Raw genomic sequence first — 27,431 nt, forward strand, 5'->3', positions numbered from 1 at the left:
ATAGCTGTTTAAAATGCCAATGCCTCTTAGTGGACGGATAAATGCTCTTTAATATTTCCTCTACCGTGCCGACGGTGTCATGGTCACAAGCAGCGCACTTCCCCGGCTGATGTAACGACATCGACACATGCGGTAAAAGTTTCCCGAGTTTTCTTGTTTCCTCCCGGACATTTCACTGGAACGGACCGTGTTCCGGTTGGTGATGTCGGTTAACTGTGCATGCTGTCGAGTGTGTCCTCTGCTAAAGTGTAATTTTCTACAGTATTTCAATAATTTAAGCTGTTGACATTACCCGTGTTGCATTCGGGTGCTCGCTTGCTTTGACATATCCTCACTCGCTGTTTTTGTTGTTGTTTCTCAACTGTTAAAGTGTTACTAGTTGCCCGGTTAGCCGGGCGGCTAACAAAGCTAACAACTCTGGAGTGACACGTTTCTTTTTTTTTATTTGCTGCTCTTTTTTTAACAGTGTAAGTGTTGACACCTGTCTGAACCTCAGCCATGGGAATCCTGGAGAAAATCGCGGAAATAGAGAAAGAAATTTCTCGAACACAGAAAAACAAAGGTGAGAGGGAGAATCCGCAGAGCTAACTGTTAGCGCCACAATGGACCAACTTGTACCCAGCTGTGTGTGTTTGTCAGCTATGAGTGTTGCATTACACCTCCAGACGAATCAATATTTAGTCTTATTTCCACCTTTTGTTTATGCATATGTTAAGTACAATTTAAAAACAACTTTATTGCTGTTATTTTAATTGCAACATTAATAGCTCCATTATTCCCCTTTTCCATTCACTCTTACTTCCAGCCACTGAGTACCATCTGGGTTTGCTCAAGGCCAAGCTAGCCAAATACAGAGCTCAACTTCTGGAGCCCTCCAAGTCAGCAGGGGCCAAAGGGGAGGGGTTCGATGTCATGAAATCAGGAGATGCTCGTGTCGCTCTCATCGGTTTCCCCTCTGTGGGTAAGGTATGTCAACATGGTGGACGGTGGGTTGTTTCCTCTTGTCTGGAAGTAGAAGATAAAGGAGTTTGTGCTTGTCTTCTTGTAATAATGTCTTTATTTCTCCATAATCCTAGCACGAGAAAGCAGGGTAAATTTTAGTATGTTCAGGTTTCCTTGAAGCATGCCTTATTCTGATCATTTGCTGGATCCTAATTTATTTTGAATTTTTTTCTGGAATAACTTTTAAAGGCTTTAAAAAGGGTAATTTTGAGCATTAATGTTTGCTTGTACTTTGTAGTAACACCTCTTGTCACCCTCTGAAGGGCTTAGCTTTAAGTCCTGTCTCTTTAAAAAAACCCTTCAGTCCAGTTTGTTCTGCTTGCTTAGCCCTTATGACAAAGGTGAGGCCAAAATAAAATTTAGCTGCATGCCATAACTCTTATTTGTTGTTTTAAATTAGTGTTAAGGTGAGTCTGATTTTAATTTATATGGACAGAATTCATAGGCATAGCCAGTTGGCCCAGGGTCTCTGCTTTGGTGGTCTCAGAATCTCGTCTCTGCTGGATGATGATATTCTTTGGCCTCATTGAGTGGCAACCTCGAGCTTGTTCAGGGAGCTTTGCAGCCAAGGCAAGTACAAGGCAATGGATAAAGAATTAGCATTTCCAAGTCCAAGGCCATGGTTCTCGGCCAGAAAAATGTGGAGTGCTCACTCCAAAGCTGGGACAAGTGGGAATTATATTTCAGGGTCTTGCTATTAAGTAAGGGAATAGTGGGGCGAGAGATTGACAGTTTAATTGATGCTGCATCAGTACTATAACAGACTGGTAGTCGGTTGTGGTGAAGAGAGAGCTGATCGTGAAAGTAAAGCTGTTGATTTACCAGCTCATGTTCTGATCCTCCACTGTGGCCACAAGCTCTGGACAGATGGTTCAGGCATCTGACTGGGTTGCCTCCTGGACCCTACTTAGGTGACGTTTTTCAGGCGTGGGAGGAGGTGTGAGGCCCATCTTTCAGCTGGCTTGGGAAGGCCTCAGTGTTGCCTTAGATGATTTGGAGGGTGTCAGGGTCACTTGCTGTCCCCGCAGGTGAACGTCAGGTTATGTAGAAGGTTGAAGCATAGGGTTAGAATGGGGTTTTGTTTATGGCATAGATCTGATGCAGAAGTATAATTCACATGTAAGGCTTGGCGCACTTTGGTGGCTGAAGCAAGTAAACAAAATTGACAATCTGGGGCAGCTGGTCGTTCGTTGGAGGTGTGTCATACTAGCTGCTATGTGGACATTATGCAAGTGTGTTACATGGTGATGTAGATGACTAACAGAAGATCTCTGGAGTACACAGTTGGTGTTTCATGTGAGAGAGAATAACTCCCTTTGCCTTTGTAACACTGCAAACATTTCAAAAGGCTGCGTAACATATTAAAACACCGACTTTGACTAACGTTGACTCTTTCATTCTCTGCTGTGTTCTGCAGTCCACCTTTCTTAGCTTGATGACATCAACGGAAAGTGAAGCTGCTTCCTATGAGTTTACGACCCTCACCTGCATACCTGGTGTCATAGAGGTACACACATCTACATTAAAAATATTTGGACACATACAGTGTGTTAAGCGCTATATCTTGAAACTCTTTTACTTGGTTTTCCCTCAGTATAAAGGGGCCAACATCCAGCTGCTCGATCTGCCGGGAATCATTGAGGGTGCTGCTCAAGGTACACTTAGGATTTATATTTTCATATTTTGTCACTTTAAATTTAAAGTGAACAGAGACTTTAATATTTAGGTATAAGGGTGTGGTTTTTATAGTTGTGGTTAGAATTATTTATAAACAGATAAATATGATTTTACATGTATTTTGTTGCTGTGTCTAATATTGTGGGGAATGGGAAAACCAAATCATACCTGTGGAAGTAAGTGCTTCTAAAAACTGTGAAAAAAAACATGAATAAAAGACCTTAAATTGTAGTTGTTGTGTTAAGCTGATCTTTAACTTTTATACTTCTTATAGGCAAGGGTAGAGGTCGGCAGGTCATCGCTGTTGCCAGGACAGCAGATGTTGTCATCATGATGTTGGATGCCACCAAAGGAGATGTTCAGAGGTTTGTGAGTTTGGACAGCTTAGATGGAGTTTCAGGGACACAAGTGTTTATTTATAATTCTTATCCAAACATATCCTTTGTTTGTTTGTTTTTTTTAGGGTACTTCTAGAAAAGGAGTTGGAGTCAGTGGGCATCAGACTCAACAGAACAAAACCAAATATTTATTTCAAGGTACAGTGTGTATATTTGTCTTTTTTTTCGTCTCACAGTTGGAATAACTGAAATAAGGAGATTGTAAACAGCATCCACTAACAGCCACTTGGCTATTTGTTCTCTATGTGTAAATGTTGATTTGATGGTGGCAATAACTACTGAAGGGGTTTAGCAAGATATCAACACAGCAGTCTGCTCTTTTCCCTGACTCTACATTTTCAATACACTAAATATTTGCATATTTATATTTTTATCAACACATCTGTTCTAAATTCCTGCCAGTTTGAGTTACCGGAGTTAATGTTTCATGGTGCACATTAAATAAATTGAGCTGACTGTCTGAGAAGGCGAAAATATCAAACATCCTGGACGGCAGAGTTATCTTTGAGTTACGTAATTGAACTGGCACATTATTAACACTGAATAACTCTAACTATACTTTAACTATAATAATCTTTTTATTATGTAGTGCTGGTCCTTTTAGAGTTCACAGCAGATCATCTGCCTCCATCTAACCCTGTCTCTAGCATCCTCCTCTGTCATACCAACTGTCTACATGTCCTCCTTCACTTGAGTCTCCTCTTAGGTTTTCCTCTTTGCCTCCTGCCTTGCAGCTCCATATACAGCATCCTTTGTCCAGTATAGCCACTGTCTCTCCTCTGCAAAAGTCTGAATAACTATACTAATAATACCCTATATGCAAAAAGCAGTGATTTGATGTTTTCCTCTAAGTGATTCTTTATGTGCAATTCTGCTTTTTGCTTTTAGCTACAGATATCAGGATGTACCATAAATGACCACTTTATGTGTCACTGGTATTTTTGAAACTACAAAACAAACATTAATTTCAGTGCAAATGTGCTTTTTTTTCTTCCCCTGTAGCCCAAGAAAGGTGGAGGCCTCTCCTTCAACTCCACAGTTCCTCTCACCCAGTGCTCAGAGAAGCTCGTTCAGCTCATACTTCATGAATACAGTATCCTTCATGCATCTCTTTGATGTACATTTAGCCCAGTTAGCATTTCTGTGACATAATTTGTGAGCAGGCTACAGATGTGTCTGGTTATTTCTTTAATTCTGCTCCTCAGAAATCTTTAATGCAGAGGTTCTCTTCAGGGAGGATTGCACACCAGATGAGTTCATTGACGTCATTGTTGGGAACAGAGTTTACATGCCTTGTCTATATGTGAGTCAGTTAAAGCCTTGGACTTATTTAGAGGCTTCCTTGTCATTTTAGGGAGATTGTTGTTGGATTTGAGATGATTTTCTGTTTTTTGACTCATAACAAAACCTGGAAATTTTCTATCAAAGGGAAATAATTTTGAGATATTAGGCAAATCTCTTGAACTTTGACTTTTTGTGTGTTTGTGTTCACAGGTGTACAATAAGGTGGATCAAATCTCCATCGAGGAAGTGGACCGCCTAGCACACAGACCTCACAGTGTTGTCATCAGGTCAGATATCTTTGCACAGGTTCACAAGAACTTAACACCATAATAAATGTCAGTTAGCTAACTGGCTCCAGAGTAGAGTCCAAATCAAATCATGATATTTTAAGAAACTTTACAATAACCCTGGCAATTTCCGACAATGAAGGGGAAAATACGGAACGTTTTATTGATGTTTGCAGGAAGCAGTGTTTGTTCGTGTCATTAAATGAAGGATATTTTCCATCCTCCTTTTCCAGTGAGCTGTCACTGATGACACACCACCTAATTTGAGTGCCAGCAGCAGCATTATATCCAGTCACCGAGCATGATGCAAATGTGAACTCTAAAGCAGCTTAAGTTGTGTTAGTAACTTCTATCCAGATGAAGCTAAGCTTGTGTGTGCTCCAGTGGCACTCGCCGTCTCCTTTGTTTACATTTAAAAAGTATTTTGATAAGTTGAAGGTCTCTGAAGTAGCTCCCTTTAAGTGCCTTATTACTAAGTAATTGTAATCATGGGTGACATGCCTGGGAATCTAAACACACGACGTTGCTATAGCAATGATATTGCGATATGACATTTTTATATTATATAAAAATGTATACAGGTATTATTAAGAATGATATGATATGGCTCAGTCCTACTCCAGTCTCTTTAGTCACTTTTAAAATACAAGAAACAGACACATTGAACCTGCTGGCTCAAGTAAAACTGGATGGAGGCTTGTAACTTGTAACATGTAACTTATATAATTGTGATGCACTCATGCTTGTGTAGTTGCAGGAGCACAGAAGGAATTCTTTTATTTTCCCTCTTTGGTCCCATTTTCAGCTTAATTAGAAGGTTGGAGGGATTCATGGAGACGTCTTTTTCTCAAATGAGAGCAGTCACTTCACACCTTTTCTGTTTGTATGAAGGAGCTAAAAGTCTGTATGTTTCAGTTGTGGGATGAAGCTGAATCTGGATTACCTTCTGGAAACATTGTGGGAATATCTGGCTCTGATCTGCATTTATACAAAGAAAAGAGGAGGTATCCACATGTGCACACATGTATTTTTCTCTTAGTCATTTGTAACACTTTTGTCTTACATGGATGAATATACACTAGATCTAAATTAATTTACCCATTTCTACTTTCTCTGTTAGAGCGCCCTGACTTTAATGATGCCATCATCATGAGAAGAGGAGCAAGTGTAGAACATGTGGTAAGGAAAGCACATTTTCAAATCAGATGCTTTTACACGCATAATAAGTTGGAAGCAAACTTTGTGTATGTGCACAGTCTAATTTTTGTCTTTAAATACTTGCAGTGTCATCGAATCCACAGAACTTTAGCCAGCCAGTTCAAATATGCCCTGGTTTGGGTAAGTTCAAGTTTCCAGGGTCAACGATCTTCAGAGACACATTTTCTGCTTGTCCTATAAACCGTTTGAGCTAACTGTACAATTGTACTCATGACCAGAGTAAGCATAGAGTCTGCTGACATCCTGGTCACAGGGCATTTAGAACAGTCACTTTCTTTCTACTAGAGATGTAAAGCAAAATTCTCATTTTGAAACAAAGAGGAAAATAAATTTACAGTTTACACTTGAACATGAAGCCTCTGATTGAAGGGGAACTAAAATGTGGTGTCTGTTGGTCTTTTAGGGAACCAGTACCAAGTACAGCCCTCAGAGAGTGGGTCTAACGCACATCATGGAGCACGAGGACGTCATCCAAATTGTTAAGAAGTAAAAAGAAAGAAGAAAAGCTTCTGTTTGGACAGAGGAGGAACTCGCCAGGAGAGGAGGAGAAAATAAACTGTATAGTAGAGAATGAAAACAAAATAATACCCACCATCCTTATTTTGTATATGAAAATTAAGAGAGGCAGTGAATCAAAGACCTTACAAGAATTGGACAAGGACAGAAAATGGTGTATTTTACCTTTTGATTAAGATAAAGAGACACAAGATGCATTGATTCAGAGAGAATATGGATGGAATAAAGTCCATGCAACATTTCCAGTCTTTTTATGTGTGTTTTATTTGTAGCCTTATCTCAATCTTAGTTTGAGGCGCATGCAAACCATGTAAGTTTTTATGTTTCTGTGTCCTTTAATATTATTATTATTTGTTTTGTTACACTTCTTTTGTCAAAGTAAAGATTACTTTTTGGCATTTTATTGTCTGACTTTGAATTTGGTCATTTATAGCAATAATAATCCAGTTAAATTGTATTTGTATAGCACAGGTTCACCACAAAAGTCGTCTCAAGCTGATTTGTAAAGAACGCCAGCAATCAGAAAATCCTGATAAGTGACATTCGGCTATGGTGGGAAGGAAGAAGTCCCTTTTAGCATTAAGAGACCATCCAACAGAATGAGGCTCAAAAATTCATTATGTGACCATGCAATTATTTTTAATTCATTTATTTGTTTTGCTGTGTGAACTTTTTCCATTGTCAGAGCAATGATGCCTTTGAATTTATATGCTGAGTAAACGTGAAGCAGACTTGTAGCAGCACTAACCGTTCTATTTTAGTCTACCTTCTGCTGTTACTCATATTTCGGTTGCAATTATGATTGTATTTTGGGCTTCATACCATTTATTTTTAAAGATTTAATTAATAGTTTTCAGTGTAAGTGCATTATTAGGCAATTCAAGGTATGTAGTAACCATTAAAGTAAGCAATAGTACTATCCAAAAACCTCAAACCACACTTTATTTTTTAAATATTTTAATATTTTACGGGGAAAATGGCTGCAGTAATTTATTGAAATGCACAAACATAAGTGTAAATGGAGTGTATAAGGCAAAAACAGTGTTTCAACAATTCTAACAAGCTTGAAAGTCTGTATTTGATGTGACCACCTTTTCAGTCTTCAGGAATAGTTCTCCACTTTTCTTCAAAGCTCTTGTTTGAAAAGTTGATAAGTTGGCCAAAATACCAAAAATGATCATTGTCCAAAACTGTATGAACCAAACTGCATGCCTACATCATCATAAACTTAAGGTCAAAGGTGAGAAAAGGCAAGTCTTTTCCCTTCATATGTGTCAAATTGGATTTGCACTGAAGCCGCAGGCAACTCCCTTTTAAGTGGAAGAAAGGTGTAGTGGTAGAAACAGCCCCAAATAAATGGGAATCCTACAAAGGTCTAACTGACAGTAATAAAGACTATCACAAAAGGCCAGCTGTGACTTTAAATGTTTTTGTCACATGAGTCCTTCAGGTGCACAGTAGCTGATGGGGATGTCCCCTCTGAGCTCCCCCTCCCATACTGCCTCCATCTTTGCAGCCGAATTGTTTGTATAGCTGTATCCAACGCTCCAAAGCGAGCTGACCATTTGTCTTTCAGAAAGTGTGGACTCCCAGCCAATGGACCCCATTCACTCGCACACACAAGCATAATAGGGCCATTAAAAATTCACAAGCATCTCTTCAGTCTAGGAGACGAGGACTGAGTGGACGCTTTATACTAGAAAGAGAGAGAGGGGCTGTGAGTTGACAGGGTTGTACTTAAAGATGCCTTAAAGATGTGTCATGGATGGAGACATTCTGCTTTGAAATTACCTGAGCAGGAGAGGAGAGATGGTGGGATGATATCGAGGTGCAGAAGCAGAGACAAAGGTACTGTTGGCTGGGTGTGTGCTGAGTGGTGCAGGTATGACACTTGATGCTGTTTGGCTCCATATGGCATGGCTAAGCATGAGTGAGTGTGTGGGGTGCAGGTGTCCATGAGCTAGACTTGTGTCCTTGTTCATTAGCTGTTTAAAGCAATGAGCTGAGAGAGCACATTTAGTGTGTGAGAGTTAACGACAGCAGGAAGAAGTAGCTTGTAATTCCTGGATCTAAATAACTTTTTTTCACAGCTTTGTATAATAACCGTTAGAAACACTTGATTGGGTTACCTATGAGTCACCGAAGCATCTATTGCTCCACAACTGCTGCACCTTGTGGTTAACTGAAACCAAAGGTGCATCTTACCTTTGAGATAAGACAATGATAACATGAGGGCCAGGGTCATGACCTGCTGAGACAGTGTGGCTGTTTTTCAAACTAAAAGTCTTTCCTGTCTCTCTACTGCAGTTATCATAGTCTGTATTTTTTTTCTTTTCTTATATTTATTTTTTGTTCTGTTTTTAGTTTAGACTGAGGTTGTTTGTTTCAGTTTAGTATTTACTCTTTGGAAACGTTTAGCTTTAATGTGATTAGTTTCAGAAACAGTTTTTAACCATGGTATGCAAAGTCAGCCCACCAGGGGGCAGCACAAGCGAGGGAAGGGAAAAAAAGGAGGGACTTTCACTATTCTTATACTAAAAATATACTAAAAATACCATTAACCATTAATCTGGAATCCCACATTATTGAACTGTACAGTCATAATAATATTATTAGACTAAACCTACTCTCTGGAATTGTATTTTTTTTTAGATAATAACATTTAATTACGTTATAGAGTCTGTATCTATTTATTTATTTATTTTTTAATTAATTTTATTATAATAGTCATTCACACTTTCAGTTTTTGGCTTAGTTTTAGTTGACTATAATAATCTGTAATATATTTGTAACTCCTTAAATGAGGTAGACTATGTTTATTTACACAGTTAACAGTTTTTCACAAAATTTATTTAAAGAAGGGTACAGTGAGGTTTTTGGACAGTGACCTTTTATTGCAATTTTGCCTCTCAACACCATCATAGTGGATTTGAAGTCCAACATTTAAGATATGCCGACTTTCAACTTTAATTCAAAGGAATAAGCAAAAGTGTTGGATTGCCTATTTAGGAATTTAAACTATTTTTAAATATTCCTCCATTTTCAGAAGCTGGAAATAAATTGAAGTAGCCACCTTCAGTTGCTGCCTGTTTGTGGGTTGTTCTGCATTCAGTTTTGTATTTGGTAATTGAAAAGCACGCTCTGTTGGGTTGAGGTCGGGTGACTGACTTGGTCTTTGAAGAATATCTAATTTCTTTTCCCTTTCTTTGAGAGACTCTTGGGCAATGTTCCCTCTAATTTTTCATGTGTCTGAGCGAACACACAAACTCCCCGAGCGATCCCTTTGACCACTGTGAGCGACATCAGACGTGTGCACTGTGGTTATGTCAGCATCTAATCCATCCAAGTTACATGGTTTATTAAAATAATCAAATTACAGCGTTTACATTTATGTTAGACTACTTTTAATTAACTGCTTTAGCCCACTTACAATGAAAATGTAAAAAAAATCTAGTCATTGACCTGTGTAGTATGTTAACACTATTGGAAGTAAAAATAACTTGAACTCCAATTTTGAAAACACAACTTTCTTTCTTTTTAAAAAAACCTCTGACTTGTATTATGAGTCTGTGGTCTGGGAGAGAGTCCTGTAACTCTGTCTGCAAAGTACAGTATATAATGACCAATGCTGGGCAATTAATTATATAGTTACTTCTTCAAAAAAGTAACTCAGTTTGGCAAACAACAAAGATTTTTGCAGCTATTTTTTTTTAAAATGCAGCCAAGGCATTTTTAAATAAACATTTCAAACTATTTACAGAACAATCAGCTGTTCTGCATCAAATCTGATGCCACACAAATTATTTGTGCCACTCCAAAAAATAATTTCTGTCCCCTATGAGTTAAAGGAGAACAACAGCCTGATACCTGCAGGCCTGACAACAGGAGATGTATCACTCCTGTAACACCTAACATTCAGCAGCCGCCTCATTGTTCTGACACACAACAAAACTATTGACAACACTACACACTAACTACACAAGATTTGCGCTACACGTCTCAAATCTCTCACATCTCAAAACACCGCTGTCACTCCTAAAACTTCCCCCCGTATCTTAACAACTAAATGCCACGTTGCCATATCATTTTTTGATTGGTCGACACGGTACTTTTTTGGACAAATAGGAAAGGGTGGGGGGGTGGAGTTTGTTTTTGCTCACAGGCGGAGAGTGCTTTCGTGCCTTTTTTCTTATAAAACGCCGTTTTTACCGTTTCTTCCCGCAGTAAATATAAACAACGACAGTATTCAGGAAGAAAACCAAACATTGCATATATTTTTTTATCATAACTCTGGTTTTACGTGGCCTATCAACACAATTTAAAAACTGGTATAAAGTCCACACTTTTTCTGTCAATTGTTCCGTCTGTCTTGCTCACATCTCCAATGGTTGTACACGTTGTCATTAACGTGGCTTCACTCCACATCAGCCACGCCGCTTTGCCAGCTAAAAGACCGGTGTCGGCACATAAGGACGCTGTCATAGCCTGTCAGCGACGTTGATTAGCTGCGTATATACCACAGGTATCGAACTCCAGGCCTTGAGGGCCGGTGTCCTGCAGGTTTTAGATGTGCCCTTCATCCAACACAGATTTAAATGCTAAATTACCTCCTCAACATGTCTTGAAGCTCTCCAGAGGCCTGGTAATGAACTAATCATTTGATTCAGGTGTGTTGACCCAGGGTATTATCTAAAACCTGCAGGACACCGGCCCTCGAGGCCTGGACTTCGACACCCCTGGTATATGTAAATCGCATTATTGGCTGGACTATGGGATAAGGTAGCATCGTTCTAATACAATATGGGAGAAGCCAGTCACTTACTGACTAACACTGCAAAACAGAATTGTTAAAGTTTTAATTTTAATTTCAATTCAGGTTAATTTTTTTGTGCGCAACACAGATTTTCTGTGCGCAGAGACCGTGCCAGCAGTGCGCAATTGCGCACGTGCGCAGCTTAGAGGGAACATTGCTTTTGGGTTGCTTTTGTAGTTTGCTTTGGGTCATTATCCAGCTGCACTCTGAAGAGGAGTCAGTTTGGCAGCATTTGGCTGAATCTGAGCAGATAAAATAATAATATAACTCTGTACACTTCACAAGTCCTCCTGGTACTTACATCAGCAGTCACATTACTCAAAAAAACAAACCCACACTGATTTGATTCAGTTAGCATTCACACCATAATATTGCCTCCACCATGACTTAAAGATAATGCATTATGGTTTGGATCAGGAGCTGTTTCTGTCCTTCTCCATACTCTCTTCCCATTGTTCTGGTACACGTGGTTTCATTTGTCTAAAGATGTTTTTTTCAGAACTGGGCAGGTGATGTGGATTGTAGACTTTGACAATGACTTGGTTAGATGCTGTGAAATTGTCTTTCTTGACATGAAAATAACTCTGTGATTGTGCACTTTAGCTGTCTTATCTGGTCCTTCAGGCCATCAGGTGTTGCTGTGCTGGTCGGTGCATTCATTATTGATTTGGCCACTCCTAAACTTTCTTCTATCTCTCTCTAATAGGTTTATTTTCTTCTATTTCAGCCCACTGATGGCTCTTTCATTTGCATCGATCTCTGGGCCTCATTGAAAAATTCCAGTGAAGAGCTACTAAATGCAAGCTCAAGACTTGGAATGAACTTTACATTTCTTTAACCGTCCACAGGTCTCATCTGTCCATGAAGCTGCACGTCAGTCGATGGTTTAAATTATTTTGAGCCTTTATGAATGTTAATGCAACAATAATGTTATTCCCTCTGAATTAAAGCCCAAAGTCTACACTCCAGTCACATCACGATTGTTTGATTTAAAATTTACTGCGGTGGTGTGCAGGGGCAAAAGTCCAGAAACATGTGTCACTCTACAAAAAACCTACAGACCTGACTTATGGGCTGAGAAAAAATAATTACAGACATAACCACACTGTGAATAATCGCATTTGAGCAAAAAGTGTAAAATTACAAACGTACAAAACAACATACAGAACTCAAGCGTTTATCAGAGAGCCTGGATCGCGTTGTCTCTCCTGCCCTCTTGTGCTTCATTTTGCTCACTACATGAAGTTGCATACTTGTGTTAAGAGTCCAGTTATCACAGTGTTTACTGCAGTGAAAAGTTAACAAACAGAAGATGACTTACTGTCACCTACAAACAAATCTAAATGTTTAAAAGTTGCCAAATGAGAACAACAGTTGAATTTATCTGACAATACTGGCGGATATAAAAAAAATGAACATTATGAAAAGGTCTATACAGTATTGTTTTAGCCAATTGGTTCAACCATAAGAGATCAAACCAAGTGCTGAATGTGCAAATGAACTTTTTAGAAGTTGGACATTTCTGTATTTTGATCCTTCATTGACCTTAAGAAATATTCCAATAATTTGAGATACTGAATTTCTTATTTTCATGAGATATAAGCCATTTTCTTCCACTTTGAGCCTATCCCATGTTTCTGTCACAGCATAACCATGAAAAAAAGGATTGATACATTTAATGAATACAGAATATGTAAGAGTTCACCTTTTTAAAAATACATTTTTAAAATGAAAAAATATTCTAGCTGTGAAAGATTAAGAAGAATATGATTCCAAAATACAAATGTCTCATTGCTGTGGATGTTTTTATCCTTAGTTAAATAAAAATGTGTGCAGTTTCATGTCTCTGTAGACAACAAGACATATTGAACTACTCATAAATGCACTTCAGTTGTCAGAAAATCCTTGTTTGCTCAGCTGCTACAAGAATAGAGTTTTAGCTAGTTATATAAAACACTCTGCAGTAATATCTATGGATGTTAGTTTCTATAGACATTGTTTGTATTGATCATGTGTACTTTTGTAAGGTAAAGAATGGCAGACTGCTAACAGACGAGTGTGTTTGCCTTTGTGTGACTTAAATGCCTTTTAAGGCCAGTAATAAGTGGCCCAGTTGTTTCTCTGTCTAAAGCATCAGTTAGAATATTGACATGCATAAAGAAGCAGGCCCAGTACAGAGAAACTAATCCAGCATTGTATTCTCTCTGCTCCCACGCAAGCCCAATTTCTGTTTATTAAAAGCACAGATTGAATCATTAACAGATAAACACACATAGTAATTTTCTAGCAAAACTGATTCCTATTGGCTCGCTTTAAATGTTATTTTAATTTGAAATGCTCACAAAGTCATGGAATATTTCAATAAAACCTAAAAAGTAACCAAGTCAATGCAGTTTTCACATAACTGTCGTGTTTCCTGTTTAAAAAAACATTTAAGTAAAGAAGAAAAAAGAAAGCAGGAACTGTTGTGTTAGAATTATAGCCATTGGCCACTTTATAAGGTACATCTGTGAATCAGATAATGCAAATATCTAGTCAGCCCAAGTTTAAGATGACCTGCTGAACTTCAAAGCAAGAATCCAAATGTGGAAGAAAGCGATGCAATGTTGATATTTTTTCCCAATAATATAATTTTCCTGTAAAAACAGAGTTAATAGAGTTTGTCATTTTTTCATTAGTTTCATTACTTCAGCAGATATCGTCTGATGTGAAAGATATTCTCAGGTCTGTGAGTCGTTGTTGTCATGCTATTGTTATCATAGGCATCCTATCGCGCTCTATTATTCTGGCAACTGCAGAATGTATCGATATATATATTATCAGAGCTACAATCTTGTGATTTATGTCTGTGTGTGTGTTTGAAAGAGAGAGAGATGACTTCTGAAAAGGCACCCCAACAGAGACACGCACACACAAACACACAAATGTCTCACAGCTATTGTCACCGCACAGGATTTATAACAAATAACTCTTTGGGCTCTGACGTTGAGACACGCTTTGGCAGTGATGATAGCGTGATATGTGTGTGTGAGTGTCTGTGAGTGTGGTAAGGAGAGGATGCTTGTGTGCCAATCCTGCCATTAATGCACAAAGGATCTGTTTGCTTAAACACTTTATTGGGACAGGAAGCGGGGTAATGCTGCACGTAGACATTTCTAAGTGCAGCGTGTTTACTGAGAAACCCAATCACTGCGCTAATGATGCGTGGGATACCAAAAAAAAAAGCATATGTCTGAATCACCACTGTTCTCTCGCTGTTGTGCCTTTGTTCTGTAGATGTACAGGTGGATACTGAAGCATCAGAAGTTATGTTTACCATTCGATCTGCTCATTTCATTTAAGAGAAGCGAGGTGAACTTTGTGTGTCTGTGCGTGTGTGTGGCCGCTATATAAAAGTCCATGCACAGAGGAGTCGGCGAGTTTAGTGGTTTTATTCCAGACGGCGGGTGGGTTGGTTCATAAATTTTGGATTTGGATTTTTGTGGGAAACATGATCTGAATATCAGTCACAGTCAGTCTGATTAACAGATGAGGTAAGCTACTTAAAAGCCAGGGGCTTATTGTGCTTTTATAACTAAAAAAAACTGGCCATCAACTTCACTGTCATGAGATGTCTGTTTTATCCAACTAACAAATATTTGCACTTGTATATCTTTAGTTGGTTAAACTTTTAGAACTTTGTGGAAATCTTGTTAAAGAGAAGTCCCAGTGAGGAACCTAACTGTTGTTAAAAAAGATGTTATTTTCCCAGTTACAGTTTTAAAGTAAAATTTGCAGCACAAACAAAGTGTCAGATCTCTTTGTGACAGTACTGGAGGAGTTATAATACTGTAACAGTGGCTCGTGTTGGTTTAACACTGTGAGTTTGTGTGTCCTCATGCAAATCTGGATCTGCTGATGCCTTCTGTAGGAGGAACTGAAGACATTTTTAGTTTTAACTTTTTTTCTGCTCCTCCATGGACAAATTTCAATAAAACAAAAGTGCTGCAATGATGCAAATTAAAATCATCAAAGGGAATCAAGGGCACCTACTTCAGTGTTGCTGTTTGAATGAGCTGATGGGTCATTGCAAGTATCTTTATAAGGAATATTATTGAAAGGCAAAGGCATTCTGCTTCGTGTTGTCTGATGACAAAATGGTATACATAAGAACCAGTCTGTTCATTCATGTCCTCTGTAATGGACATTTGTTTTTGGTCTATATCTTTTGACTTATTTGAGCTACCTGAATAAGTCCTGATGTACTTAATAGGACATTCTGAGCTTTCCTCTGATATCTCATGTGTTTGGGTGGCCTCTTTTAGCTCCAAAGAGGCAGGAAATCAAAAAGTTCAATGGGAAGATCGTTTTTTCCTCGGATGTTAGGAGGGTATAATTTTCCATTGTCATGGATAATCGCCCACATAATATAATTTTTATGTGAAAAGAAAGCATGCTCATGTTCAATTCCTATAAAGATAAAATTATAAATGATTTAAAAAACCTCACATCACAGCCTTTGACATGCAAAGGTTCACTTTAGTTGTTTGCAAGGATAAAGTTGGACCCAGTTGTTGAAAAACTAATGACTTCTCTTGATTCTGGTCATAGGGATCAATCACAAGTACAGAATTACATCTTATATTTAATATAAGCCTCACACACTATGAGGCTTCATATGAAAGTCCTAGTTTTGGAATACAGCTATTGGGTTTAGCCAACAGCCCCTGGGCCTTGCCTTGGTACCAAAATGTTTGTGATTGTTTCATTCTCATGATGTCTGATCCTCTGAGACAAGTCTTCAGTGAGTTACTAGCTGCTGCCATTTCCTGCATTGTCAAGTCTGACAGCGCAGGTTAAGACCTGAATGGGGCTTAAAGGCTTACAGGAAACCTGAATCCAGCCTCCTCATCCTCCTGTCTTTCCTTCAGTCTGAAAGACACTCTCCCTCCTTCACTCTGTGTTTCTTTCTGTCAGTCATTTTCCTCCTTATGTTTTACACCCATGTTTCATAAGCAAATATGTCACTGTGGAGTATTATTCTGTCACTTTGACCGTATAGCAGGTTGTGTGATCATCTCCAGCATCATGTTTGTTTAAAGGTCAATTGTAGATCCATTACTTTGGTCTGTTTATATTATATTTATGGCTTGTGAGCAAAACAAATGATGTCATCTAAACTTTGTGTTTAGTGCTATGTAGTAAAAGTTAACATGCTAACATGCTAAGCCAAGATGCTAAGATAATTAACATTGTTACTGTGAAAATACCATGATGTGCATCAAGGTTCTGGGTCTCTGGGCCTATCAGTGTGCATGTTCTCCTCTGTGTACTCAGGTAGTGACGCTAAATATGCCATAGTTGTGAGTGCAAGGTAAATAAAGCTCTTAAGTGCATAGAATAAAGTGCTGAATGTGACTGATAGTATGAATGGCCATCAGGGAAGTCTTTATCAACAGGAGAAGTTTATTTAAACACATTTAAAAGTCCAAAAACCTCTGCCTTTCTTCACTGTTTCCAGAGCTGTCCAGTTGGTTGACACCCCTGAGGTATAGATGCATGTAGCAGTTAACATATTCCAGGAAGGGGGCAAATGTAATGATAATAAACGCTGCTGCTTTTCCCTCAAATAAATTGCCCCTATAACACTAGTGTGTGTGTGTGTGTGTGTGTGTGTGTGTGTGTGTGTTTTAGTGGGGGGCATGCTTTCAATTCCCAAATTAATGCGTATACGGTAGCTGTCAATCTCTAGCCTCTCTGGATGATTCACATCTTGCATTCAGTGATCATGCAATCTTCATTATGAGACATAACCTACCTGTGCGTGTGGTTGCATAGATGTGTGTGTGTGTGCACGTGCCCCCACTCACTGAATGAGCTTGTTGGCTATGCTCTGCTCAGGTGATCTCCTTTATTAGTCTTGTATCAGTGAGTGGGTTCGCTGAAAGCCCGTTGTCAGTGGTTGGCACACGGATGAAAAGACTTTTGCCCGTCATCTCTCATTCACTCTCTATCTTCCTTTCCTGCCGCTCCTCGTTTTCACTTCTTCTCATTAACAGTTTTCTCTGAGGGACACCTATCACCACATAGTAATCCATAGTTTATTTGGAGTAATCCGCAGTTTACTCACTATTACAGATTCTGTCTCTTACATGCCTTCTATCTCCCCTCTTTTTCCACCTCAGTCATTTCTGTCACTTATGCTCTGTTCATTGCACATTCACTCAGTCAGCAGGCCACATCAGTCAGACAGCAGATGCATATCACACATATCAAATAGAGCATTTTGTGTGTCTTGTTACCTGCCTGGTTACCAACAGTGTTCACATGGAAGGAACTTTTGAACTTTCCTCTGGGCCTGTTCTCTGTCCTGTCTTCACCCTCTTATCTCTACCGGCAGTTAGATGATACCGACAACTGCTGTTGTTATTGCTGCACAGGCTGCAGACAGTTTAGAGTTTGCTATGGTCACTGCCTTCGAGGAAATGTGATACAGATTTCTGCTTGGATGTACTCTCAGGTCAAGACTATTAGTCATTCCAATTCAGTGGTTAGAAAAGTTAGAGGTCAACCTGTTAACTGTAGTTGGCATTAATAACCACAATCCTTATTTTGTTCATTGTAACTTCCCTTGTAGATGAATGGCTGTAAATGCCAGTATGAAACCATTACTTTCCATCTGCTGTGTGATGTCTGGCTGTTAACCCCTGACAGCAGTATGTATAATATATTGGTTGGGCAGCGGGCCTGGGCGGGGTTGACCCTTTGTGATATATTTAGAGGAGCCCTTGCTGAATGTTTTATCCATGCTCCGTAGAAAGAACACAGGGCAGTCATTAAACATTCATATCTGCCACTGAGATGACCTCCTGGAATATCAGCCCATCATCAGTGAATCCACGACAGACACTTCTGTCATTCTCTCACAGTCTTTTGCACTTCCCATTGCGCATCTACTGATAGCCCATACATGTATGTATGTGTTTGTGTTTTTACCAGTCTAAATATGCCAGCATGCCACAATAATGAGGGGAAAAATAATAAAACGTTTTTTGTTGTTTGGCTGTTCTTTAGTTTGCCTCATAGCAGCCATCATTAATATTTAGAAAGATGCATAATAGCCAGTTTACGGTCACGATGCAGACTGAGTTTTTAAAAGATCTGGGCAATATCAATAAGAAGCAAAGCGACTTGATTTTCTTAAATCTTTCCTAAGTCCTTACTTGCCTTTTTCAGTTGACATTTCATATCCCTGAATGGTGTCTTCTTCCATAAAATGTATTGTGCATGTGCACTGTAGGAACCTAACAGAAGGCATCACTCTCAGTTGTGGTCCATGGTGCTTCTTGTGTGTGTGTCTGTGTGCGTGTATGTGTGTGGTTGGGCTATGTGAAGCTTTGCCTCTCAGACACAGTTTAGCAACAGCTCAGCCAGCTTGCATTATTCATACAGAAGTGAGGCAGCAGATAGTGTTACCCCAAGCCAGTATAGCTGGGACATTATGGTTCCCTTTGCAACTGTAACTGGGGAGACTCATATTCTGATGCACATGCACGCACAGACATCCAATATATTTATATATTTATATATTTATATATATGCTCCTATGTCATGCAAATGGATTGAGATGCGGAAGAGGCCTCGTGTTGAGGTGAGCTGGGCTGTGGAAGTTTCAGTAACCAGAGAGAGATGGAGAAGGTTGCAGGAGGTCACAAAGGCAAGCTGACGCGGTTGTGGGTGGATACAACCGCAAACGCAACACTTGTGCATGCTCATTCTGAGACAAAGAAGAGGACATCCCTGGACACGGAGACTCACTCTGACGCACTTGCATCGGCTCTCCTTGTTGGGGGGAGCATCGCGCTAAACTTGGTGCGGAGGCCAAGATGAGGATTCACTGCTGGACTCACAGGACGAACTAACAATGGGAGACACACAAAGGACTACACAGAGTCTGTCAGTGGGATAGCAGGGTCTTTTATCTGTCGTGTGAACCTGGGAAATTACTTACAAACCCATACAGACCATCGGGTCCAGGAGCTTGCCTTGACATGGTGGATTCTTTTTTTATTTTAGATGTTAAGTGAAAAAACTCAGTAAGTGGGTAAAACTTGGAGACAATCAGCAAGATTTTTATTCCATATGTAATATTTGAAAATCAGTAAGCATCTGCATTTTTTTTTTTTTGCAATACTCCTGGAAAGGAGGTTTGTTTCTCTTTTTGTGCTTAGAAAATAGCTCTTTTGCCGAGGATTGAGCACGTATTGTAATGCGAGCGAGCACTGATGGCTGAGATTCCGACTCCGTTACTAGATCGTCTTTTGAAGGACTGTGGTTTGTGTTTATCCTGTTGTGCATTATAGAACAACTGACTCGAGACAGAGTATCCTGCAGTGTGTGTTTGTGGTGTCACACTGACAGATCGGATGGAGGAAAAAGGAGAGAAGACATGAAAGCAACTGGGGATGAGAGGATGTTGCTTCTGTTTGAACTGCTCTTCTCAACGCTGCATATCAACATTGACATTAATGCTGCCCTGTCCAGCACACTTTTGCGAACTTCCTGACCTTCTTTAAAATGATTTGACTCAGAATTCATCATGCCACCCAAAAAAGGTGACCCAAAATCAGCTGCCAAGAAAGGCAAGTCAGAGGAACCAAAGAAGGGAGGGAAGGATGATAAGAAAGGAGGAAAAGATGACAAGAAAGGGGGGAAGAAGGTGGAGGAGCCCCCAGCTAAGGGGAAAGGAAAGGATGATGGAAAGAAGGGAAAAGGAAAGAAACCTGTCAGTGAGTCAGAGGAGGGGTCAGAGGAAGAAGAAGAGGAGATGAAAACTGAGGAAGACGAAAGTGGTGACAGTGAGGAAGAAGTAGTGACCAAGAAACCAGACAAAGGGAAAGGGAAAGCAGCTCTTAAAGGTGCATCCAAGGCCATGGCTGTAAAGGGTTTTAAGCCCCCTTCTAAACAGCCTCCTCCATCAGATGATGAGAGTGATGATGGAAAGCCACAAATCAAAAAAGGAATGGGTGCAGTAAACCTGAAAAAGATGAGTGATGTACACATTAAAGGAGCCTCTAAGGCTATGATGGGATTTGCTGCAGAGGGGCAGAAGAAGACCGTAGGAGCAGCAAAAGTACAGAAGACACCCGATGTGAAATCTCATCTGAAAGGAGCTTCCAAAGCCATAACAGGCCTTACAGGAAAGGCATCCCCTTTCAGTTTTCCCTCTAAACAACAGCAGCCAGAGAAGGCAAAACCAAAGAGAAACCTTAAAAGCACGTCCCGTCTCTTCCTACGACTCTCCAAAAAAAAGAAACCAGCTGCTGGTAGTAAACCACTTCTAGGCACAAGCAAGCTTTTTGCTGGTTTTGGGGCAAAGTCTGCTGACAAGAAGCCAGGCTTGTCTGGCTTCAGCTTGCTTAATAAAAAAGACAACAATGCAAAAGAAACCACACCACCTAAAAAGACAATAAATCTATCCAGTTTAGGGGGTAAAGGAAACATGGCAACAGAGGCAAAGGGACTAGGAGGGAAGTTCAAAGGCATGTTTGGCAAAAAGAAAACCACACCAGGCTTTAAGTCTAAAAGTTGGATGTTAGGGAGGATAGCTGCAGCAACAAACTGGTTGACAGGGAGGTTCCTGACTTCAAAGGGCCATGGTCGATTTGGTGCGAGGGCTGGCGGACGAGGCCGAAAGCGCTTGTCATTTGCTAACAGGGACACTAGAGGGAGACAGACACATTATTACAATGGAGAATATGAGTACGATGATAATGAGTATGGATATGAGGATGATTACCACGACAGGTGGAGGCCTAGAGGCTTTGGAGGACAACCGATTGCCTATGACCCATATGACCCTTTTGGAGAGGAAATGGATTACTATGATGATGAGGAGTGGGAAGATGAATATGGTTACTATGATGAGGAAGGCAACTTTTATTATGATGACGAGCTTTACTATGATGATGAAATGGATTACTATGATTACCCTTATGGCTACTATGAAGATGAGTATGACGATTACTATGATGATGAAGGGGTGGAGTACTACTATGGTGAGGATGGAATGCTATATGCAATAGAGTCAGAACCATATGGCTATTATGGTGATGCCATGAATGGTTTCTCTGACCCATATGACCCTTGGCCATATGAAGAATACTTTGACCACAATGTGGGATCTGCCTTTGCCTTTGACTCTTATGGACTGATGAATGGTGGAAATGGTTTTGTTTCCAGTCTATATAATGACCCAACGCTGGGATATCCACAGCCTGCTCCTGCTTATAATCATTATCAGCAACCTTTCCATATGGATTCTGGGCTGATTCCAGTTGAGATGGGGCAGCTATATGGACAAGAACAGCTGTCTTATCCTCTACCTGAGCCAGTTCCTACAGAGCAGTTCAGGTTTCCCAGGCCCCAGGTTAGGTTATTTGGAAAAGACAGACTAGAGGTGGAAACATTGCCACCACCTCTTCTTCATTCTCGTCCCGCATCCCCTATGGTTCCTCCTCCCTCCCCAGTTCTGGCCCTCAACAATCAGGAGATGATGCCAGATATACAATATGAGCAACCCATCCACACATATCATCCTACACAGCCAAATTACCCTACTGTCATGAACCAACAACACACTTCCATTCTTGCTGGACACGGCCCCTTTCTAACAGCCGCAAGCATTCAACAAGAACACGTTCCTTTCCCTCAGCACACTTACCCTCCTTTCCCTGTTTCTCCTAGTCATCTGACCCCATCTCCCCTGCCACCTCAGTTCTCCTCACAAGTCTATCAAGATCCCCTTACACAAGACCCACAGACATTCCAGATGGTCCAAATGACACCACTGGGCCCACCAGTGCAGCCAGTGATGCATTCACAGCTACATTCACCTGTTGCCTCACCTAGGCCAGTGCGCCGAATGAGTCCCCTTCCATCCCCACAGCTATCACTGAGGCTGGGATCAACTAGGGCAATGGTGCCTCCTTCATCTCGCCTTTCACCACATCACATGGACTTCCAAACAGGCATCCAGTCTGACCTACACCTCTCTCCTCACTCACATAGGCGGGTGCTCAGTCAGCGGGTCGCAATGCCAGGTCAAAGGCCAACATCCCCAGTTAGCAGGCGCAGACCACACAGCCCACCACCTTCTTCGCCACTACAACATAGGAGAGGTATGTCAGTGAGAACTCAGCCTTCAATGGCAAAAGAGAGGGGAGATATTCGGTTGCGTCGAGCTCCTTCGTCTGTCCGACCCCAATCCCCAATTTCCAGCCCGCTAGCTTCTCCCCGGGGATCGCTAAGGAAGAGAGCGAGCCCACCACCTTCCCCAAGACTTTCCTTTAGACAGCAGCCTCCACCAGATGCAGTCCATTTGCCTTCTACCAGACCGCAATTGTTCAGAGGAAGAAAGCAGACATCTAAGATGAGGCGTTCCCCATCTCCACCCCAGCCACATACACAAAGAAGGAGCCCGACTCATCCTGAAAGAGCTGAGTCGCCTCCACGATCCTTCCGCCCCACCTCTCCCCATCGCCCTCCTTCTCCATCGCCGTCGCGTGTCACCAGTAGACCCCTCCCCACCCGCTCCTCTACTCGCAGAATGAGAGGTGGTGCAGGGGTTCGAAGTCATGTGCCCATGGGGGCTGTGAAACCGTCTCCAGCCAACCCCTACTTACAGAGACACAGTCGACACGGGCCCCCTGTCACTCAGCATGTTGCCCCGTTTAGGTCCTCCATCCATAGTGGTCCCGCCCCTCTTTCAGGTCAGATAGATGATATAGCTGGAACACCCATGTTAGCCAGGGCAGGCTCCCGGCCTACAGGGTTAAGGGAGTCCAAGCGAATTGGTACCCCCCAACGAGGATTCCACAGACCTGTAGGTAGAGGGCAGCCATTAGTCCGAATGCCCAGAAACCAGCCCTCTCTTCAGTCTAGGCAGTCATTCAGAGCACCTCCTCCAGGTCCCCCTGCCCCTCCACAGCAATCATTGAAACAGAGTGGCCCTCTTTCTTCCCAGCCATCAGTGCGCCGGCTTCAGAGTAGACCTCCATCTCCACAGCCCTTGCAGCAACAATCTCCGATGCTGTCCCGTTCTGCGACTCCCATGCACCATTTGTCTCATCCACCCTCCCCTTTGCCTCACAGGGCAATGAGTCCCCATGGTTTCGGACCAGCATCTTTTCAGCCTCCTGTTCCTAATGCTAATATTTCTCTTGGTACTCTTCCACCATCACAGAATATCACTCAGTATGACTATACATTGATGGAGCCAGACCCATCTCCAATGCTTACAAATGCTTTACCACACCGTCAAATTGTAGGCTCACCCTTTCCTACTTCTCCTCTCCCTTACTCCACTATAGCTCGCACTTCACCTTTACAAAGGCCCAGCTCCCCACAAACACAGCATGAGATTTACCCCCAGAGCCTCCCTCAACTTACACCCTCATCACCTAATCTTGGACGCACACTCCAGAACCCTTACCTGCACAATGTCAGCAACACCACAGCTTTTCAGAGGAGCCCATCACCTGTCATGCCTGGTGGACAGGAGGAGATATCAGCTAATGTACAGGAGAGCCAGATGATGCCCCAATATCCCACTGCTGGTCTATCCAATGCTTTAATGCAGAACTCACGCTTACGGAGTGCCTCCTACTCATTTCCTCTGCAACGCAATGCCAACCTCTATACAACAGTTCTCACGCCACCTGAAGCAGCAGTCCCTCTTGCCCCTTCTCTCCCTTCCTCCCCACAGTTGTCCCCTGCTATGCTGACCTCTCAGCTACGTAATGCTTCTTTTGCTTCACCATTTCAGCGGCAACCCTCCCCCACATTGTCAGGCTCACCTGCTCCTCCACCTTCCCCACAACAACAAGGAGGTGTCAGAGGTACCTCCCCACTTCTCTCAGGTGGATTGCGAACTTCACACATCCAGGGATCCATGTTCAAGCTTCCAGGTGGCACTTTGACAATGTCCCGGGGCCCCGTTGAGACTCCAGTTAACACCGATAGTGTAGGTGGTGTTAGCAGTGGGATGCTCTCTAATGCCTTGCAAAACCAAAGCCTACGTCGGGCGACCTATAGACTACCTGATGGCTCTTTTGTCACAAGAAGTGAACCTGCTGAACATGTCTCAGGTCCATCTCCACTGTCTTCCCCTATGCTTTCCTCTGCTTTGCTCAATCCCAATTTACGACAAGCCACATATCGTTTACCTGATGGTACGCTTGTTACCAGGACAGAGCCCACATCTGCACCCTCCCTTTCCTCTTCTACACTCTCCTCTGCTCTTCTCAATGCTAATGTTCGTAACGCCTCTTATCGATTACCAGACGGTTCATTTCTCACACGTCCAGGAGAGCAGACGCAGAGTGCCGAGAGCTCAGTAGCCTCCCCTGGGCTATCTAGCGCCCTGATGAATGCTAACTTGCGTAAGGCAAAGTTTCAGCTCCCAGAAGGATCTTCGTTGTTCTCACGGAACCAAGCTCAACCTTCTTCATCTGCTTCTTCCAACCCTGTCCTTTCTGGTGCATTGTTAAAAACCAACATCCGTGGTGCCTCTTATAGGCTTCCAAACACATCATTATTTAAGCAGCCTGGATCTACTGATGCCTCTCAACCACGCTCACTTGACCTTTCCAACGCTCTTCGCAACCAGAACCTCCGATCTGCCACTTACCGTTTGCCAGACGGAACTCTTATGACCCGCCCTCAGCCGGCTTCGGCACCCAAAGCGCTTGACCTGTCTAATGCTTTATCAAAAAACCCAAACCTTCGTGGGGCGAAATACCGTCTCCCTGATGGCAATATCATGACACGACTCGGTGCCCCCAAAACGCCAGAACCTCGATCACTCAACCTATCTGGTGCTTTGCAGAACCCTCACCTTCGGGGGGCCTCCTTTCGCCTACCCTCCTCATATGCAGTAGTATCACCCCAGGTCCAAGGATCTGGCCCTAGACAGCACTGGGCACAGAACACTGGAGTTGAAGCCCAACAAGATGAAGATGTGTGGGGGGCAGAGAGGGTTTTACCTCATGGGACAGTGCAAAACCTAAATAAGTGGTCCATGTATGGTGATGGGGAGCTGCTGGACCCCCGCAGCTTGATGGGACAGGAAGGCTTGGGGAATGAGCAAGGAGAATGGAATCTCAGCAGGGAGGGGGAACCACATGGGCAGTGGTTTGACAAGGTAATTTCTAAAAACGAATGTGGCATGACACAATTAAGTATCCACAATGGCTAAAATTGCCATGGTGTCAACCTGTGAAGTGCTTTTGTTTATGCAGTGAGTTTGAAATATCTAGTGTAACATTAGAGTGAAAAAGTTCCACAAATGATTAGGGATGTCTTGATGTTTTTGTTTTGAAAAAGCAGAATGTTTTGCTAAACAACAAAAAAGGTAACGTTTCTGAAATGTTTTTCATACAGTTTGAGGGTAAGCAAACTAATAATAATTCAAAAGCAAGAGGAGTAACAGTTTCTTGTGAGTGAAGGTCTTCTTGTAATATGTACTTGCATTTCATTTCTGAATGTCTATGTGCTTGTTTTAGATGTATGCAATCAGAAGCCTGCCCACCATGGTTCAGCGGGAGCAAAGAGAGGAAAATGGTGTCGAAGATATGACACAGCTAGAGTAAGTTAAAAACAAAAATGCCACAGTACACCACAGTTACACTTAGAACAAAGACTTACAATTGCAGAGTAGACTTCAAACACTGTCTGGCTGTTCAGGATTTCTGTATATTTAAGTCATATTTTTGGTTATCAGATTATGGAGGCAGTTCATTGTGCTCAGCAGGCAGTGTTGCACAACACATTTTAAACCTTTATAACTAAAGAATGATGAAAGGGTGGAGAAAGTATTTGGCTGTAAGAAAAAAAGCCCAATTTAAATTCATTTGAACTCAAACATGCTTTTTTTGTTCATAACCCCATAAATAATACTCTTATTGCTTCTTTCCCCCAGTGACATGCATGAAGGGGCTGTTCTGCTGAACATAAGGAAAAGGTTTGAGAGAGAGCTTATTTATGTAAGTATTTAAGCAATACACACATTGCAAAAACAACCCTAAGGATGTTTTTTTGTTTTTGTTTTTGCAGCACTCATGTATGGTCAAGTTATCTTGTTGTCTTAAAATCTTCCTTAATATTTATTTAGCTGGATGACAAAAACTTTGTCTATAAACATCTATGGCTCCTTCACAAACTACATTCAGTTCGAAAGACAAACAAAACCTGACCTGTAAACCTTGGGTTTCACCAAAAAGCGTACATTTTTAACCTGTAATTAAGAGTTATAAAAGGGACCTAGTGCATGTATTTATTTCTTTGGTCAATAATTTAAGATACCAGCTTTAATACACATTGTAGCCTGATGGATTTACATCTTGGCTGTACATCTAAATTGACCCGCAGGCTGATCATTTAACCTAAGTTAAATGATCCTGATGGTCATCAAAAACGTCGTCTGTCAAGTTATATGTCTGTGATATTTCAGAACCTTTTTTGTAATTCTTCATTCCATATTTGGCCGTGACTGAATGACGACAGAAACAATTTTGGTGACTCTTAAATTGCGCGTAGGTGATGTATGTTGAACGTGACAAACAGCTTTTGCAGGGGGATGGTGAAATGCACATATAGTAACACAGAAAATCAAAAGAACTGGGATTTATAATCATTTTTTTAAACATATATTAATAATTGTGGTATGTGTGACAATGTTCATGAAACGTTTTTGATCAGATTGGCCCACGTGTTAAGGGATAGGGTACACACAGACACATGTTCATACATACATAAACTGCAATCTTTATGGTAAAATTACTTTCTTTGTGAACCTCTTCTTTTTTTTGTTTTGCAGACATACATAGGCAGCATTCTGGTGTCTGTGAACCCCTATAAGATGCAAAACATCTATGGCACAGACATGGTGCTCATGTACAAGGGCTGTGCCTTGGGAGAGAACCCTCCGTAAGCTATTTTCACTCTAAAATTGTTGAACCGTGAACCTTAGATATCAAATTATTATGTTTCATCCATGCTGACAACTGTTAATAAGTGTCAGCAATAGAGGATCAAAGTGCAGAAAGAAGGAAGCAGAATACTTTGTTGCCTTTAAGAGTCTGAAGGCTCATTGTGTATCTCTTTCTCCTTCAGGCATTTGTTTGCCATAGCAAACGCTGCTCATTCCCAAATGATGGATGCCAAAAAAAACCAGGTCATAATAATCAGGTAAGAGAC

The 27,431-nt window shown here is 41.3% G+C and overlaps 2 protein-coding genes across 3 annotated transcripts in view; both read left to right on the plus strand.

The window, feature by feature from the left end:
• Positions 1 to 3: 3 nt before the first annotated feature.
• On the plus strand, positions 4 to 6,786 carry drg2 (developmentally regulated GTP binding protein 2). Of its 2 annotated transcripts, none has more exons than XM_031749395.2 (14): positions 4 to 132; positions 467 to 562; positions 806 to 966; positions 2,420 to 2,509; positions 2,597 to 2,657; positions 2,954 to 3,044; positions 3,143 to 3,215; positions 4,080 to 4,170; positions 4,283 to 4,380; positions 4,572 to 4,648; positions 5,564 to 5,652; positions 5,769 to 5,827; positions 5,933 to 5,986; positions 6,270 to 6,786. In XM_031749395.2, the coding sequence occupies exons 2-14, from the start codon at positions 499 to 501 to the stop codon at positions 6,354 to 6,356; spliced, it is 1,095 nt and encodes a 364-aa protein (XP_031605255.1). In that variant the 5' UTR covers positions 4 to 132; positions 467 to 498; the 3' UTR covers positions 6,357 to 6,786. The 2 variants fall into 2 exon arrangements, with proteins under 2 accessions (XP_031605255.1, XP_031605254.1); XM_031749394.2 differs by lacking the exon at positions 4 to 132 and adding an exon at positions 147 to 248.
• Positions 6,787 to 19,773: 12,987 nt separating this feature from the next.
• myo15aa (myosin XVAa) overlaps positions 19,774 to 27,431 on the plus strand; it is a 46,325-nt gene continuing 38,667 nt past the window's right edge. The window contains 5 exon segments of the mRNA XM_039611573.1: positions 19,774 to 25,377; positions 25,739 to 25,821; positions 26,155 to 26,218; positions 27,052 to 27,161; positions 27,348 to 27,422. Coding sequence (XP_039467507.1) covers positions 19,774 to 25,377; positions 25,739 to 25,821; positions 26,155 to 26,218; positions 27,052 to 27,161; positions 27,348 to 27,422 — 5,936 coding nt within the window.

The sequence above is a fragment of the Oreochromis aureus genome, linkage group 4, assembly GCF_013358895.1.
Source record: "Oreochromis aureus strain Israel breed Guangdong linkage group 4, ZZ_aureus, whole genome shotgun sequence".
NCBI classification, from domain to species: Eukaryota; Metazoa; Chordata; class Actinopteri; order Cichliformes; family Cichlidae; genus Oreochromis; species Oreochromis aureus.

What these genes read in the sequence shown, in the direction of transcription:
- drg2 (XM_031749395.2), top strand. Translation starts at nt 499, where the DNA reads ATGGGAATCCTGGAGAAAATCGCGGAAATAGAGAAAGAAATTTCTCGA. An exon ending in TTATACAAAGAAAAGAGGAG is followed by an intron (nt 5,653 to 5,768) that starts GTATCCACATGT and finishes TTTCTCTGTTAG; the next exon opens with AGCGCCCTGACTTTAATGAT. An exon ending in TCAAATATGCCCTGGTTTGG is followed by an intron (nt 5,987 to 6,269) that starts GTAAGTTCAAGT and finishes TTGGTCTTTTAG; the next exon opens with GGAACCAGTACCAAGTACAG.